Source organism: Mauremys mutica, chromosome 2 (assembly GCF_020497125.1).
Source record: "Mauremys mutica isolate MM-2020 ecotype Southern chromosome 2, ASM2049712v1, whole genome shotgun sequence".
Taxonomy (NCBI): domain Eukaryota; kingdom Metazoa; phylum Chordata; order Testudines; family Geoemydidae; genus Mauremys; species Mauremys mutica.
The window spans coordinates 101988880-102006983 of record NC_059073.1 but is presented as its reverse complement, the minus strand read 5'-3'; the positions used below and the strand labels follow the sequence as shown (position 1 = coordinate 102006983).

Below are 18104 nucleotides of genomic sequence, written 5' to 3'. Positions count from 1 at the left end.
ACTAGCAACAACCTTCAGGGAGATAGCCAGTACTATAAACACTTACCCTCCTGGTGTAGTTGAGCCAGGCTCATGCCGGGAGGATAATTTACACCACATTTTGTGCCAGCACGAGTGACTCCAACCCTGTATTCGTAAGTAATTGAGATCATCTATGGAGGGCTAGACCTGATGTTTCCTTTTCCTTCATCAGTATGGTAAAGAGCTCCAATGACACTCCCTCCTTTCTTTTTGCTTCTGGTGATTTATCCTTCTTCAAGGAGACCTAGTTTTATGGTGTGTGTCCTGTGAAGAAGTTCACTTATCTCATGAAGTGATAGTTTGTCCTTGTAAGATATCTATGGATTATTAAGATAAACACCATAATATAATCAGGCCTCAGAATTCGCCACTGAATATTCCATGTCCATTAGAAAGGAAACTCTTCCCATTTGGGGGAAAAACAAACAGGAATTCTTTCCCTCTTAGCAAAAAGATGTACCAGATCCAATATAAAGGCTATATTTAATTATAAGTAATCAAAACAATATGTTTTAATGGTTGTACTAACCAATGAAAATGAGTCTTTCTTTGGGGAAAAAACAGGACAAGCAAGAAGCATAAATAATTTATTTAAATCAAGGTTTTCCACTTGCTGATATAAATAAATGCACCCTGGAATCGATATTGGTGCAGCATGATACCATGCATCAGACAAAGTGGACAAAAGAGTGATAATGAAGCACCACTTGTCTTCTCCTTCTCTGATGTTAAGCCTGATGTTTTTGTTGTATTCGAAGGGATTGAAACATTTAATTTGGGACTCTTTATTTGCATTCTTTTTAACTCTACTTGGCTGGCCTCAGATTTCTGTATTTGAATAAAATGAAAATCCCAACTCCACCCCATCTTTTGTCACCTCAGAAAATAAACGAATCCTTTGCATCTTTGAGACATGCTGGCTTGAATTTTTCAGCTGGTTGGGCATGAAGAATTATTGGCTCTTGAGGAAAGTACCCTATTAATGTGCAGGAGACCAATAGAGGGTTTAGAGAAAGGAAATGTAGAGGTAAGAACATTCCCTGAGTGGCTGACCTAGTTTGATTTGTTGTGTTGTAACTATGCATGTATTGTTAATCTTTTCAGAATACATTCGAAATGGATACTTGAGGCTTACAGTTATAAGTTTAAAAAATAATTCACAACATTTGCCTCTTGCTGGGAAAGTTGGCTTCTTCTGGAGAACTGATGTGTTTGAAGGCAATGTACAGGTAAATCACTAATGTTTTGTTTCTGGAAATACTTATTTTAAAAAAAAGTGACATATGCATGCTAAATATGTTACAAAGTTGTTTTGAGTAGTTTAACTTGTAAAAATCTCATAAAATCCAGATGTTATGGAGGTTGTGAAACTAATGCTGTTCTTGAGAAATGCCTGCCTAGGACTCTGTTGTACTAAATTCCTAAAAGAGGGTGTCCAAAAACTACAAACATGCATATTTTTAATAAGACGAATGAAGTAATATACTGCAGTACTGCAACAGTGTTTAAAAATACATTTTTAACATACTTAACTTTTGTAGATTGGAAACCTTTAAATGAGTACACATTTGAAGTAATCTGTGCACCAGTCTTTCAAACAGTCCTAAAATGAATATATACTAAAGAGTTTGTTTGAATTTGACATTTTGATAATATTATTTTGACATAAACCAATACAATTAATAGGAGTTGCGATTTTGCAGTTAGGCAGGCTGAGCAGAAAGAAATACTGTATGATGAGTGAGTTAATATTTGGTTCCTACATGTTAAACTAACTGCATTGTGCTTTACAGTGTTAATCAGTTGTCCTTGGCAACAGTGAGTGTAAAATTCAGCTTAATTTTTAGTGATTTACTACAGCTGCTGTTGGCAGTACCCACTATAGTTAAGATTGAATTATAACTTCCATTGAGTCCTCGCTCTTCAATTGTTTATAACATTCTCAAATTTCTTTCTGACTGAAATTTCTTATGCTTGGTCTTTGCCCAGACGTAGGGTTGCCAACTTTCTAATTGCACAAATCCAAACACCCTTGTCCCGCCCGCTTCCCTGTCCCATACCCAAGGCCATGCCCCTTCTCTGAGGCCCTCCTCCCACCACCACCACCACTCACTCGAGCCACCCTCCCTCTGTCGCTCGCTCTCCCCCACCCCTCACTCACTTTCACTGGGCTGGGGCACGGGGTTGGGGTGTGGGCTCTGGGGTGGGGCCAGAAATGAGGGGTTCAGGGTTTGGGAGGGGGCTCCAGGCTGGAGCAGGGGGTTGGGGTATGAGAGGGGGTGAGTGCTCTGGCTGGGGGTGCAGACTCTGGGGTGGGGCTGGGGATGATGGGTTTGGAGTGTGGGAGTGGGCTCAGGGCTGGGGCAGAGGCTGGGGTGCAGGCTGGGGGTGTGGACTCTGGGGTGGGACCAAGGATGAGGAGTTTGGGGGGCAGGAGGGGACTGCTGCTTCTGGAAATGGCTGGCATGTCTGGCTCCTAGGCGGAGAAGCCAGAGGGCTCTGCCCGTGCCCGCAGGCACCGCCCCCACAGCTCCCATTGGCCATGGTTCCCAGCCAATGCGAGCTGCGGATCCAGTGCTCGAGGTGAGGGCTTCTCTGGCCTCTCTTCCACCTAGGGGCCGGAGGGACATGCCCTCCGTTTTTGGGAGCTGCGTGGAGCCAGGGCAGGCAGAGAGTCTGCCTTAGCCCAGCTGCTCCGCCGACTGGACTTTTAACAGCTAGGTCAGCTGTGCTGTCCGGAGCTGCCAGGGTCCCTTTTTGACTGGGCATTCTGGTCGAAAACCGGATGCCTGGCAACCCTACCGAGAGGTGAAATTTCTTTTTCTAGTATCTGCAAGATCAGCTGATTTTTTTTTTTTAAAGTTTTACATATATGAAAAATACACATTTCCCATTTGTATTAATCAGTCAGAAATGTTGTGGTTAGAAAACTGAAAATAGCTGAATCTAGAAATAGCCATATCTGAAAGTTCGAGAGCTATGATCATTTTAAGTCAGAAATGCTATGCACAGTAGATTACTTTTAAACTTCTTTGAGGCTTTTTAAAAAAGTTTGTGTTGGCTCTTGAGTTTGTCAGCCTAGAGTTTATAGCCTGTTTATGTAGAATTTCTAAGCATGTGTATAAGTCCCATTAACTTCATGAAATTATTCATGTGCTTAAGGTCAATGGGATGTAAGCACCTGCTTACGTGATTTACTGAATCAGGGCAAAAAGTCTAGATGGAAGATGATTTTAGGAGGTCTTGTTTAAAAATGTACTGGGTTCAGGAAGTGTCAAGCTAAAGACCATAAAACTATGGAACTTACACCTAACTGGCACTCTGTTTTCCTTTCTTTTTTTAAAAATGTATTTCATGCAAACAATTATTAATGTAACAGCAAAAAGGATGAGAAATCAAGCTCTCAAAAGAAACAGAGAACTAAGGGTGAAACCATCTGAACTCTGCCTCATTGTATCTATGATGTAAAAGGTTTATTTTTATATCTTCACATACATTTATTTTTTACAAATAATATATCAACTGACGTTTTTTATATGTACAATGTTACAGGAAAAAGTGGTGCTGTGGGTGATTTTCTTCAACCTTCACGTTTTGATGATTTCATTGATATTTAAGATATAAGCTAAATTTATTTCTATCTCCAGCAAATGGGTCGATTTGCATAAATTTTGATTGGAAAATAATGAGATGTTATGCACACAGTGCAAAAGCAGTCCAGCCATTTTTGCTGAAACATAAAAAGAATCTCCATTTGAAACTGAGACATCCATTTAGAAAAAATTATCTCTGCTCTTCAAGTAGTAATTATGGAAGCCGTAATATTTGGAGGGTGGGGCAGGCAGGCAGATATCAAAGTCTAGGCTGTTCAGATTTGAACTTTCATAACAGGCCTATGTTATGCAAGAGGTCAGACAAGAAGATAACACTACCCTTAAAATCTATGACCCTTGAATTTACGGAACTGATTTTCTTCAACTTGGCTTGTATTTTATATCTCATCAAGATCTACAAAGAAAGCTAATTCTGAAGATTATATGTACTGTATTATAACATCTATAATCTAGTGTACTCTGTACTATATATTATATGATAAAATAATGTATGAAGAGAGACCATATTTTAAGGCATATGCATAAGGGACAGAGTTAAGATTGAGTTTACATCACAGATCTGCATTTGCTGGCTTCTGAATGCTTTATTTCTCCACCTTAACATTTCATTAACTTTTGGATCGTTTTATGATATGGGATATCGTATTTGCAGGTTTAGTGACTATACTAAAGTCAATGTATTTCAAAAGACATCAGCATTATGTTATACATAGATGTTTGATTTAAAGAATAAATCTTGAGATAAGGAGTGCCTAATATGTCATGATATATCAGTAAAATCGTACATCCTAAGTCCGAACTAATTTGAAGGTAGTATTAATCTCTTTGCATCTAAATGTAACATCACTGTAATTGAACTACAAAATCAGTAATGAAAGACAAGGATCTTGTCACTAAGAAGGGTTATAAATCAAGGGCATGAGAAAGGAAAATGTGCTGAGACTTCCCTCATGACATCTTGTATGTGAAACATTGCGCTGACTTGATTACCCTATGAATAAACAAGTGTGAACCAGATATTTCTCTTACATTTTGAAAAATTGCGTTTTAATTGCTTTGTTTTTTACTTTGTATGTTTGGCCGAGAAACATCAGATAGTTTGTCTGTACAACATAATTAATATGGTGTTACCCATAAAAGTAAAAATGCATGTCCTCGTTCAGAGTACAGGAGTAGTTTTAACAATTCTGAACTCATTGCTGATTGGCAGTGACACGTCACCTGGTGTGTATGTCTGTCCAGTATTTGTATACCTGAAGAATGATAATGTACAAGCCTGTAAATACTACTTGCATCAAAACACCCAAGAATTCTATAAGTTGACTGATGTACACCTTCATATTTTATAGTCTTTTGTGTAATATTTTCATACATTGTTTTAAATAATCATTTTAAAGTATTTTATTTAATTTTAGTATATAATTTAAAAGGAAGATTAAAATATTGTATTTGTTCCTCTGGGAATCAAAGACCTCTACAGTCTTTGCCCATTCCTAGAAGGTTAAGCCGGGGGATGTCTTGCAGTATTTTTAGTTTAAAGGCTGATCTCTGTTTTGTGCACATCTGTGTTTTTCTACAGTCATGGAACTCTATGCGCCTGTTTCAGGATATTGCCTGGTCCATAGAAGTCCTGGGCCAAAGTTTAAACTCCACGTTTCCTCATAATGGAGGACATATTACTATTTTAACTAATAGCACACTAATTATTACTATTTATATATATAGTTTTAAATATTTTTAAAAAAATGTTTAAAACATGGCTTATGGTATTGGCTGGTATCACCATGTGCTTGGCGGGAGGCTACCAATGGCATGCGTAGGCTATAATCCTATTGGTTGGAAACCTTTTCAGTTAAATAGATTGCAGTCCTTTTACAGTGGCCGTTGAAGTGTTGTGAATTTTACTTTGACTATCTACCTATGTACAGTCTGTACATCCCTAAATCAGGGAGAATTCCCCCTAACATCAGTGATAGTTCTACCTAACTGTGCAAGGACTATAAGATGTAGCCCTGTGGTAATTATGATATATGCTGCACATAGAAAAATAATGTTGTTGGGTTTTTTTTGCTTATGTTTTTAGAACTGTTACATGATGGATGTGACCCTCTTGGATGAAACAGAAAAGCCCTTCTGGTGTTTCAGTGCCCCAGTCTACATGAAACTTTCTTCCAAGGCATCCTGCCTTTATGACTATATGGGACACAACTATGACTTAAACTATATGGATTCAGAGGGTAAAGTCCACGTTGAGCTGGTTTGGATAGAAGAATCCAAGGAATACTATATAGTCAATCTGGTTCTTTATCTAAGCACTGAAAAAGTTAACCGCTGGTTTGGAACAAAATACTGATTCTAATAATTTGAGCAGTTACTTTCTCTGCTGGTATTTAGTTGATTTTTTGGGAGGAGGCGGGGATTAAGGTTGAAATGAACCCCACAATCCAGGTGCTACAAGTTTTGTGCTTTATTTACTGAAAACTAGGAAGTGTAGTCACTTATTTATTTTTATTATTGTTTTCACTTTTGTTATTGGGGAGAGAAGCTTAAACATAAAAAGTAATAGCTTTCCTGTGAAGCACCATGATGTGCGCTAGTCTCTGTTGCAAGTACTGGGCATGAAAAGGGTAAAAAGATCAGTGTCACTCAATACAATCTTATCTGGCATAGTCAGATATGTAATGCTGCTTCTGAAACAGCTATTGTAAATATGACTGTGTTCTCTCTCCATATTTGTATGTTCTACACTGTTCCTAAGAACTTAAAAACCACCTTGAAAAACTCAACTCCATGAAGTCTGAAGTAACAAAACAATGCCAAAGTATTGTTGAGTGAGCTTCTAGATAATTGTCCTTTAGATAATTATGAGAAACTATTTCTAAATGACCAAACTTATGCAGATGAGGTATTTTTAATCATAATTTGTAATCTAAAATTCACTGTGGTAGGGGCTTTAAAAATTTAGATTGACGGGCACAGGGATGAGTAATGTGAGGAAGAAGGCTTTTGCCAAGGGAAAGACTTCTATAGACCCTTTTCTTAAAAGTTGACTGTTAAAGCTGCTGTTGGGTCAGAGGGAAAAATGCAGTTGTTTTAATTTGGTTGCATGGATTGTGGTCCATCTCTGAAAACATTGAAGCCTTTAGTTAGGAACTGAAAGAGATATGTTGGCCTCTAAATAAGAGGTCTGATTTTTTTCCCCAGAGGAGGTGAGCGTCATCAGCTCGTATTGACATAGTTAAGATTCAGTTATTTAAGTAGAAATGATGGATACCTAAAATATGGCTTTTAGTATCTATCTGTAGGACTTATTTGAAAATTGTATTTTATATGTTTACTCTTTCAGAATACATGGTTGTACCTTTTGGAGTCCAATCCTGTATGCCTTACTTGAAATCCGTTGGGAGTTTTGCCTGAGGGAGATACATGACATTGGCACAATTGTGTCTTTTTAGTAATGTGGATAACGTTCCTGTGTAGTTTATTACAAATAGATAAATTTTGTGTTGTTTCCAAGTGCTTCCTATTACAGATAAGGTTGTCCTACCATAATTACTTATTTGTTGTCTTCTGTGACTTGTTTTTAATTGTGGTAAAAGTGATTTGTTGTAATATGTGTTTATTTACCTCCTGTCTCTATATTAACTTGCATATATGAGCCAAATATTTAAACAGTCGCTGAGTTTAAGTATTTGTCCTTTGTACTACAGATATACTGATTCTTTTTGTTAATTTAATTTTTAAGCTTGTTTACTGTTTTCTTTGAATTCAAAGATACTAAGTAAAGAAAATAGAAAAGCTGGTCTGGTTCAGCATATGTTTATAGTTTGACATCTGTGTAACCTCGCCTAATCAATAAACAAAATATCTGCACATTTTTAGTGGCCAGTAAACATTATTTCTGCTTCAGACCCAGCCACATCCTTATTCTCCTTCCCCCTCCCCATCCCACTCTCTTGCCATTGCCCTTCCTGGCTATTTTATAATGATGGACAGGGGTGTGTGCAAGGGGTGCAAGCAGGAGCATGGGACTCCCCAATAATCATCTCTGCCACTGTACACAGCTTCTGCCCTGGCCGCCGCCCTGGGATTCCCTCCCCTAAACCCCTCCTCCCCCATTTCTGCCAGCGTGGGAGTCGGGCTGAGCTCTGCTGAAGAGATGTGCCTGGGAAAGTTACTCCAGCGAACGGTCCCACTGAGCCCCACTAGATGGCGCCCAGAGCAGGGAAGCTGGGCTGGCAGCAGAGTTCTGTGAGAGGGGGCCTGGGAAGCCTGCTGAGCCTCCTCCCTTCCTCACCCGCAGCCTCCAGTAAGTATTTGGAGCCTGGGACAATGTGGAGGGGGAGAGGCAGCGGGGGATAGGTGGGGATGAACCTGGGGAGGCAGCAGGAGCCAGGGAGGTAGGGGAAACAGCAGGGCCTGGAGGCATTGAGTGAGGGGCTAGTGTTTAAAGTGCCCACCCCAAAATAGTCACATTTAAATCCCTGCCCATGCCCTTGAAGACGGAGAACCTAGAGTTGCTAACTTTCTAATCACACAAAACTGAACACTCCTGGCCTACCCCTCCTCGAAGGCCCCACCCGCTCACCCCATGGCTCCCTCACTCGCTCATTTGCACCGGTGGCTGGGGAGGTCCCGCAACCCTATCCACTTAGCATGTTCAAGATCCCCGATAACCGGAGCTGACTGGAGGACAACAATTCTGTTTTGTGGCAACTCTTTAGATTGGCCTTTTTTTTTGTTCTGCAGTGGAATAACTAAAGCTTTCAAATGTTTTCTCAAAAACAGAATTGTGTCCAAGTATCCCCCCTCCCGCAGGGACGTAGTGTTGGCTGCTTCCGGGAGCGGTGCTGTGCCAGGGCAGGCAGGGAGCCCGCCTTCGCCCCATTGCCATCCTGGAACTGCTCCAGGTAAGCGGCGCCTGCCCAGATCCCGCACTACTTCTCCGCCCCAACCCCCTGCCATGAGACCCCTGCTGTACCCCTCCTTCATCCCAATCCCTTGTCCTGAACCCCCTCCCACACCCCGCACTCCCTCCCGCACCCCAACCCCCTGCCCCAGCCCTACAGTCATGGCCCTGCATGCAATTTCCACACTCAGATATGGCCCTCAGGCCAAAAAGTTACACTCCTGGTGTAGCTGTAACCTGGTGGTTAGGGGGCTTGGGTCTGGGAGGATGAGGGACAAGCCCTGCTCTGCCTGATTCACAGCAGAATTTTTCATCCCAGATCACTTTATAATCCGGCAGATTGAAGACTTGGACCTGGGTCTCCCACATCCCAGGCCAGCACCCTGATCACCAAGCTATAGAGCAAGACAGAGCATCGGACTCTCTCTCCCACACACCACACCACCCCTGCCACCTGATAAATATTGTATGTTGAAATGGGTACATCTTCACAAAACATTTCAGCTTTGATGAAACTTCATTTCCTCTAAAAATGTTCCAATCTAACACCAATGGGTTGTCTGTCTGGCTAAACAGTCATTTGCTTCTTCAGTACAAAGAGAAGTTTCTTTAAGGTACAGTATGAAATTGCACTGAGATATAAAAATTAAATTATATTGAAAGAAATGCTTAATTCTCTGTTTTAGTTTAAAAATAGAGCTTTTGGCTCTATAGCATGAGGCATCTTTGAGGACTGAAACTTTTCAGACTATCATGTACCACAAAATGTATCTTATCACACAGTGGGCACCTGACCATAAGAAATCACAAATCTGAGGGTCCAGCCAGGAATTTTTGTCATATTCTGAATGCATTTTCTGCAACACAGACTGCATGAATTGGGTTAGGAAAGGAAGTTATCCTGATTAATCCAACTCTTTTCTGCTGAAAAACATGCTTTGTTTTTGAAGCCTGCATCCCAAGCAAGGGGAAAAAATTCATAGGGAAGAGTTGCAAACCAAGCTGGATGAGCAAACATCTCAAACTGGTGATTAAGAGAAAGCATTCCAGGAATGGAAGATGGGATGGATCAGCAAAGAAAGCTACTTCTTGGAGGTCAGAAAGTATAGGGATAAAGCGAGCGCTGCCAAAAGCCAAGCAGAGTTGGATCTTGCAAAGGAAATTAAAACTAACAGCAAAAGTTTCTATAGCCATATAAATAAAAAGAAACCAAGGAAAGAAGAAGTGGGACCACTAAGCACTGAGGATGGGGTGGAGATTAAAGATAATCTAGGCCAGGGATAGGCAACCTATGGCACGCGTGCCAAAGGGGGCATGCAAACTGATTTTCAGTGGCACTCACACTGCTCGGGTCCTGGCCACCAGTCTGGGGGGCTCTGCATTTTAATTTAATTTTAAATGAAGCTTCTTAAATATTTTTAAAACCTTATTTACTTTACATACAACAATAGTTTAGTTATATATTATAGACTTATAGAAAGAGACCTTCTAAAAAGTTAAAATGTATTACTGGCACGTGAAACCTTAAATCAGAGTGAATAAATGAAGACTCGGCACACCACTTCTGAAAGGGTGCTGACCCCGATCTAGGCATAGCCCAATGCCTAAATAAATACTTTGCCTCCGTTTTTAATAAGAGTTAGAAAGAGGTTGGGGTAGTGGCAGGGGGCAAAAACCTAACTGGCTTCAAGTTTGAGCTTGATAAATGTATGGAGGGCATGAGACTGCTTACAATGGCATATAGCTGATCTGCGACTGCGAGCAGCAAATATCACCAGCAAATATCCCAGTGATGGGACACTAGATGGAGAGGGCTCTGAGTTACTACAGAGAATTCTTTCCCAGGTGTCTGGCTGGTGGGTCTTGCCCACATGCTTAGGGTCTAACTGATCACCATATTTGGGGTTGGGAAGCAATTTTCCCCCAGGTCAGGTTGGCAGAGACCCTGGCCCTTTTTCACCGTTTTCTACAGCATGGGGCACAGGTCACTTGCAGGTTTAAACTAGTGTAAATGGTGGATTCTCTGTAACTTGAAGTCTTTAAATCCTGATTTAAAGACTTCAGTTATTCAGCCAGAAGTTATGGGTCTGTTACAGGAGTGAGTGGGTGAGGTTCTGTGGCCAGCAATGTGCAGAAGGTCAGACTAGATGATCATGATGATCCCTTCTGGCCTTAAAGTCTTTGAGTCTATATAACTCTTGAAGGGGAAAAAAGCAAGTTTGCCAATAATAGGTTAAATGATCATTTCAAAGCAAGAGTTTTATATCCTTATTAGTAGTGTTTTGACTTAGAAAACAAAACAGAAGCCTTCATTTTTAGCAAACTGTGTGGTGTGAAAAGTGCTGGAATGACAGACACTGAAGTACTCTATGCACAGACAAGTGGTGCATGGGCAGCCGCAGCTCAAACTGCTTTACCAGTGTGTCTCATGTCTGGCTTTGAAGGACCACCTTTAGTGGAGAAAGGATAGTTCAGCTTCCGTATCCTTTCAGCCTTTGGCCTCACTTCACTAGGGTGCAGATTAGGTCCGGTTGCATTGATAACTTTGTGATGTAAACACACTTGTCCTCTAAGACCTGGTATGAAACCACCAAACTCATTTTACATTGGCCACTAAACAGCCAGTGGATGGTTACAACCTTCTACCAGTACTGACTTGAAATGAATTTGTTGTATTAATATTTTATATTTCCAGTGTAAAACGCTTGAGAACTTCTATTAATTTAAATGTCTTTTCAACTAAAAATGCTATATTATGCAAAGGAAACAGTGTAACAAACACAATGTGACAGCATAATAAAAACTGGTCAAGAAAATATACTTGTTGTAGTCTCTAAAAACTGATAGAAATCTAATTATCTACCTTTTTTTTTATTAAGGGAGCCCATGGGGAAAGCGATAAGTCTTTAATAGCCTTATCATTTATCAACTTGCACACAGTGAAAGTGGATAACAGTTAAACTGGGAACAATTTTATTACAGGTTAACTCACAGTAGCTACTTGGATTCTACAAATGTTGAATCCCAAAAGAAACTACTTTCCATTCCAATTATGTTCAAACCTCTTCCAGGGCATGAAAACTCCACTTACCCACAGCAAAGTTGGGAACAGAATTAACCCTAAGCTAACTAGCTTTTAATTTTAAAAATTATGTTCCTAGCTGCTAGGGTTGTGAAGATGTTTGGAATAAAGTAAATCAATGCTGTCCTGCTGTCTTTCTGGATCTTCAGACCAACAACTCGTGCATTTCTTACTACTTATGAACAGGGCCGTCCTTACCCATATGCAAAGTATGCAGCTGCATAGGGCACCAGGAAATTTGGGGTACCAAATTGCCCCAAATTTCCTGGTGCCCTATACAGCTGTGTGCTGCTCTAGCGGCCAGCCTGATCCCCCGGCCGGCTGAGCTGCCCAGGAAAGCTGCTCCTGCCCCTGCTCCGCCTCTTCCCTATGGCCCCTGCCCCTGCTCCGTCCCAGCCCCTCCTCTTTCCAGCCCTGCCCGCACTCCGCCCCTTCCTCAAAGCCCCTGTTCCTGCTTCGCCCCCACCCTGCCTCTTCCTGCCCCTGCTCCACCCCAGCCCCACCCCCACTCCACCCTTCCCCTGAGCAATGTCCCGGGGGACTGCAGCAGGGGTCGGGCGCGCCCTGCACTCATTGGGCGGTGGGAAGTGGAGCGACTTGGCCCCAGCCTTCTCTGTGCCGCAGGCTCCCAGCCATGCTACTAGTAACTGTGGCTATTCTTCTTCGAGTGATTGCTCCTATGCATTCCAGTTAGGTGTGCGTGCCGCGCGTGCACGGCTCTTTGGAAGACTTTTACCCTAGCAACACCGGCGGGCCGGCTGGGCGCCCCCTGGAGTGGCGCCGCTATAGCGCTAGATGTATACCCCAGCCGGCCCGTCCGCTCCTCAGTTCCTTCTTCCCGCCCGTGATGGCCGTTGGAACAGTGGAGTGCTCATTTGTCCTCCACATCCCTAGCTCACCTTGGTTCTAGTTTTGTAGTTAGTGTATATAGTAGTTAAAATAGTTAGTTAAGTAAGTTATTAGGTAGATTAAGGGGAATTAGGGGGGCTTAGCCCCTCTTTTCCCGTCCTGTGCAGGCGTATGCCCAAGACACCGGGGTTTAAGCCCTGTGCGGCTTGCCAGCGGCACATGCCGATTGGGGACCCTCACGACTCCTGCCTGCGTTGTCTTGGTGAGGCCCATCGACCAGATAAGTGCCCTATTTGCAGATTGTTCAAGCCTAGAACGAAAAAGGAGCGGGACATTAGATTAAGGCAGCTCCTAATGGAATTGGCGCTTACCCCTGTGGTGCCGACACCATCAGTTCCGCCATCGTCCTCGGCACGGAGCGCTCGAGCGGTCCCCGACCGGTCCGATACCGAGACTCTTAAGAAGCAGCCGGCACCGAAAGCCCCAGTACCGTTCCCTCTCACCATCCGGGAAACGGAAGCCGCAGCCAAAGTCTGGGAAGACTGCTGCATCGAGACCGCCGGTCCAGCAGCCAGTGTCGGCCCCCTCGGTACCGACCTCGACAGCGCACGGACCGTGCGCGGTACCGTCGACTCCGGCGCCAACAGGGCCGTTGAGTCCGGTACCTCCGTGCTCCCCGGTGCAAACCGTGGTCGAGCTGCCTCTCCCATCCACGCCCGATACGTTCTCGACGGTGGGGGAGCTCATAGAGCTAACAGAGGCACCAAGCCTCCGGCCCCCGGCACCGCCGGTGCGGGCTGTGCAGTCAGTGGGCAAGCCGGCCATGATACGGCCTCCTTCCCCTGACAGACGGGATAGAAGGCGATCCAGGTCCCGATCCCGATCTCGGAGACGGTCACCTTCACGCCGATCCAGGTCCCAGCACCGGTCACCATCCCGGTACCGCTCTCCGTCTCGGCGCCGGTCGCAGTCCCGGTACCGCTCCTCATCGCGGTACCGGTCGCACTCCCGGAGGCGATCCCGGTCCCGGTCTCCGGACCGTCAGCACCGAAGAAGGTCCGGATCCCGGCACCGCTCCCGTCGCCGTTCTCGGAGCCGCTCCCGTCGACGACCGTCGAGATCGCGGTCGACCTCCCGGTACTCACGCGGTCGAAGGTCCCGCTCTCGCTCCCGGTACCGCGACGATCGGCACCAGTCCCCAGCACCGTACACGGACAGACTAGCGGCATCGACGGCGCAGCCCCTGAACGCCTCTGCCCCCCCGTGGCCTTCCCGCCAACCGTCGGTCACCTCGCACGAGGGCAGCGGTGCAGATCACCGGGCAGACCCCCAAGGACAGGACCACGGTCCACAGCAATGGGGCTTCTGGACCCCCTGGGCCTTTCACGAGGCTCAGGGCGCTCCCTCCCTCCAGCGACCCAGGCCCTCCGACCACAGGGCCTCCGACCACTGTCAGCAGACCCCCTCCATCACCTCCGGTTGAGGTTCTGCCGCCACCGGTACCGGCGGAACATCCCGTAGAGGCGGAGGCTTCGCACCCCATGGACGAACCACAGCTACAAGCCATGGGTCAGGGCCATTCCTCGTCTTCCTCGCCGGACGAGGCGGTGGTGGGGTCCTCATCATCGGATCCCCCACCGAATGACTTGCGTGCCCATCAGGACCTCCTCCGTCGGGTGGCACAAGCCATCAACCTTCCGGTCGCAGAGGTCACTGAGGACGAGGATCCGGTCACTAATGTGATTGGAGCTGAGGCCCCCACGCGAGTGGCCCTGCCCTTCATTCGCACTATTCAGAGGAATGCCACTGCAGTCTGGCAATCACCTGCGTCCATCCCTCCCACTGCTCGAGGCGTGGAGCGAAAGTACTCCGTGCCCCCGTCCGGGTACGAGTACCTGTATACGCACCCGGCCCCAGACTCCCTCGTTGTGCAGTCGGTGAATGACCGGGAAAGAAATGGGCACCCGCGCCAGTGCCGAAGTCCAAGGACGCGCGCAGGATGGACCTGTTGGGCCGAAAGGTCTATTCGGCTGGCGGCCTTCAACTACGGATATCCAATCAGTTGGCTCTCCTTAGCCGCTATGCCTACGACAACTTCGTGGCTCTCTCTAAGTTTACGGAGTTGATTCCCACAACCTCCAGGCAGGAGTTCTCTGCCCTGCTAGAAGAGGGCAAGAAAGCCTCCAGGTCCTCCATCCAGGCCTCACTGGACTCTGCAGATTCCAGAGCCAGGACTTTGGCATCAGGAGTGACCATGAGGAGGATCTCCTGGCTGCAATCGTCTACCTTGCCGCCAGAGGTCCAGTATACCTTGCAGGACCTGCCCTTCGATACCAAGGGCCTATTCTCGGAGAAGACAGACTCCAGAATCCAGACCCTTAAGGATGACCGTATTGCCATCCGCACCCTGGGCATGCACACACCTGCTACCCAGCGGAGGTCCTTCAGGCAGCAGCCCTATCGGCCATTTAATCAGTCCAGGTCGAGGCCTGATAATGGACGCAGAGGCAGACTGAACCGCCGTAGACCATCGGGCAATCGGCGTACCCAGTCCCAGGCGCCCTCTAAAGCCCCTCAAGGGCCGAAACAGGCGTTTTGATGGGACGCCCGAGGTCGGCCCATCAGTCTCTCCACCGGATCCTTCCCCGTTATTTTTCAACCGTCTTTCCCACTTCCTCCCGGCGTGGTCCCAGATTACAACGGACAACTGGGTGCTACGCACGGTAGAGTCCGGTTACCGTCTTCAGTTTGTTTCGCCCCCGTCCCTCTTCAGGGACCCCTCTCACGAGCAAGTCCTCTTACAAGAGGTCGAGTCTCTGCTGAGCTTGGGTGCCATAGAGGAGGTGCCGAGCGATATGCGAGGCAGGGGATTTTATTCCCGATATTTCCTAATCCCCAAGGCGAAGGGAGGTCTACGACCCATACTCGACCTCCGAGAGCTCAACAGGTACCTGGTCAAGCTCAAGTTTCTCATGGTGACCCTGGGGACCATCATCCCCTCCCTGGATCCGGGAGACTGGTTTGCCGCCCTCGACATGAAGGACGCATATTTTCATGTCGCGATTTACCCTCCTCACCGACGCTACCTGCGTTTCGTTGTCAACAGCACACACTACCAGTTCGCAGTGCTTCCCTTCGGCCTCTTCACAGCGCCGAGGGTCTTCACCAAGTGTATGGCAGTGGTTGCCACGGCCCTCCACCGTCGTCGGATACATGTATACCCGTATCTCGACGATTGGCTGGTCCGGGGACCATCCCGCCAACTGGTAGCGAGTCACATGACCACGATCCTAGCCCTGTTTCAGCGCCTAGGACTTATGATAAATGCCGAGAAGTCAACGTTGACTCCATCGCAAAGGGTGGAGTTCATCGGAGCGGTCCTGGATTCCAATTTGGCCAGGGCCTGCCTGCCCCAACCTCGGCATCAGTCTCTGGTCTCCCTAGTTCGGGGCCTACGATCCTTTCCAACGACAACGGTGCCTTCCTGCCTCTGCCTTCTGGGCCACATGGCTTCGTGCACGTTCGTCACTCCGTACGCGAGGTTGCACCTTCGCCCGTTTCAAACTTGGCTTGCGTCAGTGTACCGGCCCCACCGCGACTCCATGGATATGGTAGTCACGCCCACGAAGCCGATCCTTGCTTCGCTCACCTGGTGGCTGGACCCAGAAGTGGTGTGTGCCGGAGTCCCATTCCGCCCTCCTCAACCATCCGTCACTCTGACCACGGATGCTTCAGAGCTAGGGTGGGGGGCACACCTAGCCGACCTGCACACCCAAGGTCTCTGGTCGCCCCGAGAGCTCTCCTTACATATCAATGTCAGGGAGCTGCGGGCGATTCGCCTCGCGTGTCAAGCCTTCCGCTCCCGTCTACAGGGGCATTGTGTCGCAGTGTTGACGGACAACACAACGGCGATGTTTTATGTCAACAAGCAGGGTGGGGCCCGATCCTCCCTACTTTGCACGGAAGCGATGCTCCTGTGGGACTTCTGCATAACCCACTCGATTCACCTGGTAGCGTCCTATCTTCCAGGAGTGCAGAACATGCTGGCCGACCGTCTCAGCAGGTCGTTCCTTTCACACGAGTGGTCACTGCGTCCAGATGTGGTGTACACAATTTTCCGCAGGTGGGGGTTTCCCCAAATAGACCTGTTTGCCTCCAGAGAGAACAGGAAGTGCCACCAGTTCTGTTCTTACCAGGGTCGCGCCCCGGGCTCCCTGTCGGACGCATTCCTCTGCTCCTGGACGGGTCACCTCCTATATGCGTTCCCGCTCGTACATCGGGTGCTTCTCAAACTTCGGAGGGACAGGGCCCACCTCATACTTGTCGCTCCGGCCTGGCCGAGGCAGCACTGGTACACTCTGCTGCTTGAGCTCTCCATTCGGGATCCCATTCCCCTCCCGTTGTGGCCGGATCTGATAACGCAGGACTTCGGCAGGCTCCGCCACCCGGACCTGCAGTCCCTCCATCTTACAGCCTGGTGCCTGAGTGGTTGACCCACGCGGAGCGTGCCTGTTCGGTGGCGGTCCAGCGAGTCCTGCTAGAGATCAGGAAGCCCTCCACTCGCTCGACTTACCTCGCGAAATGGAAGCGATTCGCAATCTGGTGCGATCAGAGAGACCTGAATCTGTTCGTTGTCCCTATACCAACGATCCTGGACTACCTCTGGTCACTTAAGGAGCAAGGTCTCATGGTCTCATCGTTGAAAGTGCACCTAGCGGCCATATCCGCCTTTTGGCCACCCGTCGGTCACCGGTCCATCTTCTCCGATCCGACGGTTTCCCGCTTCCTCAAAGGCCTAGATCGCTTGTTCCCGCCAGTGCGGCGTCCTACTCCGTCCTGGGATCTGAATCTGGTTTTGACCAGGCTCATGAGAACCCCCTTTGAGCCCTTGGCCACGTGTTCCCTGCTCCATCTGTCGTGGAAAACAGCTTTCCTCATCGCCATAACCTCAGCGAGGCGAGTTTCCGAGCTTCATGCCCTGACGGCTGGTCCACCGTACACCATCTTTCATGCAGACAAGGTTCAGCTTCGGCCACACCCGGCCTTCCTCCCTAAGGTGGTGTCGGCCTTCCATTTAAACCAGGACATTTTCCTTCCTGTTTTTTTCCCGAAGCCTCACCCCTCGAGTCGGGAACAACAGCTGCACACCCTGGACGTCCGCAGGGCCCTTGCTTTCTACATACAGCGAACAAAACCCTTCCGGCGTTCGCCCCAACTGTTCGTAGCAGTTGCGGAGCGTATGAAAGGCAAGCCGGTCTCCTCTCAGAGGATTTCCTCCTGGGTCACTGCATGTATCTGAACATGCTACGAGCTTGCTTGTGTACCAGCTAACCGTCTCACCGCTCGCTCTACGAGAGCTCGTCTGTCGCCTTCCTGGCCCATGTCCCCATCCACGATATCTGTAGAGCGGCCACCTGGTCTTCTGTCCACACCTTCGCTTCCCACTACGCATTGGTGCAGCAATCCAGAGACGATGCAGCCTTCGGCTCAGCAGTCTTGCACTCTGGCACGTCTCACTCCGACCCCACCGCCTAGGTAAGGCTTGGGAATCACCTAACTGGAATGCATAGGAGCAATCACTCGAAGAAGAAAAGACGGTTACTCACCGTTGTAACTGTTGTTCTTCGAG

At 47.2% G+C, this 18104-nt stretch overlaps 1 protein-coding gene across 5 annotated transcripts in view; it reads left to right on the top strand.

Moving 5' to 3' along the window:
* The window catches only part of FBXO15 (F-box protein 15), a 58628-nt gene extending 51205 nt beyond the window's left edge, over positions 1-7423 (top strand). For 3 of the 5 annotated variants that reach the window (XM_045004056.1, XM_045004055.1, XM_045004052.1), the window contains 2 exons: positions 1126-1250; positions 5719-7422. In XM_045004056.1, the coding sequence (XP_044859991.1) occupies positions 1126-1250; positions 5719-5988 (395 nt within the window). In that variant the 3' untranslated portion in view covers positions 5989-7422. Of the gene's footprint in view, positions 1-1125; positions 1251-5718 lie in introns of all 5 variants that reach the window. The other 2 variants (XM_045004053.1, XM_045004054.1) reach the window with 2 other exon arrangements.
* Positions 7424-18104: the final 10681 nt, after the last annotated feature.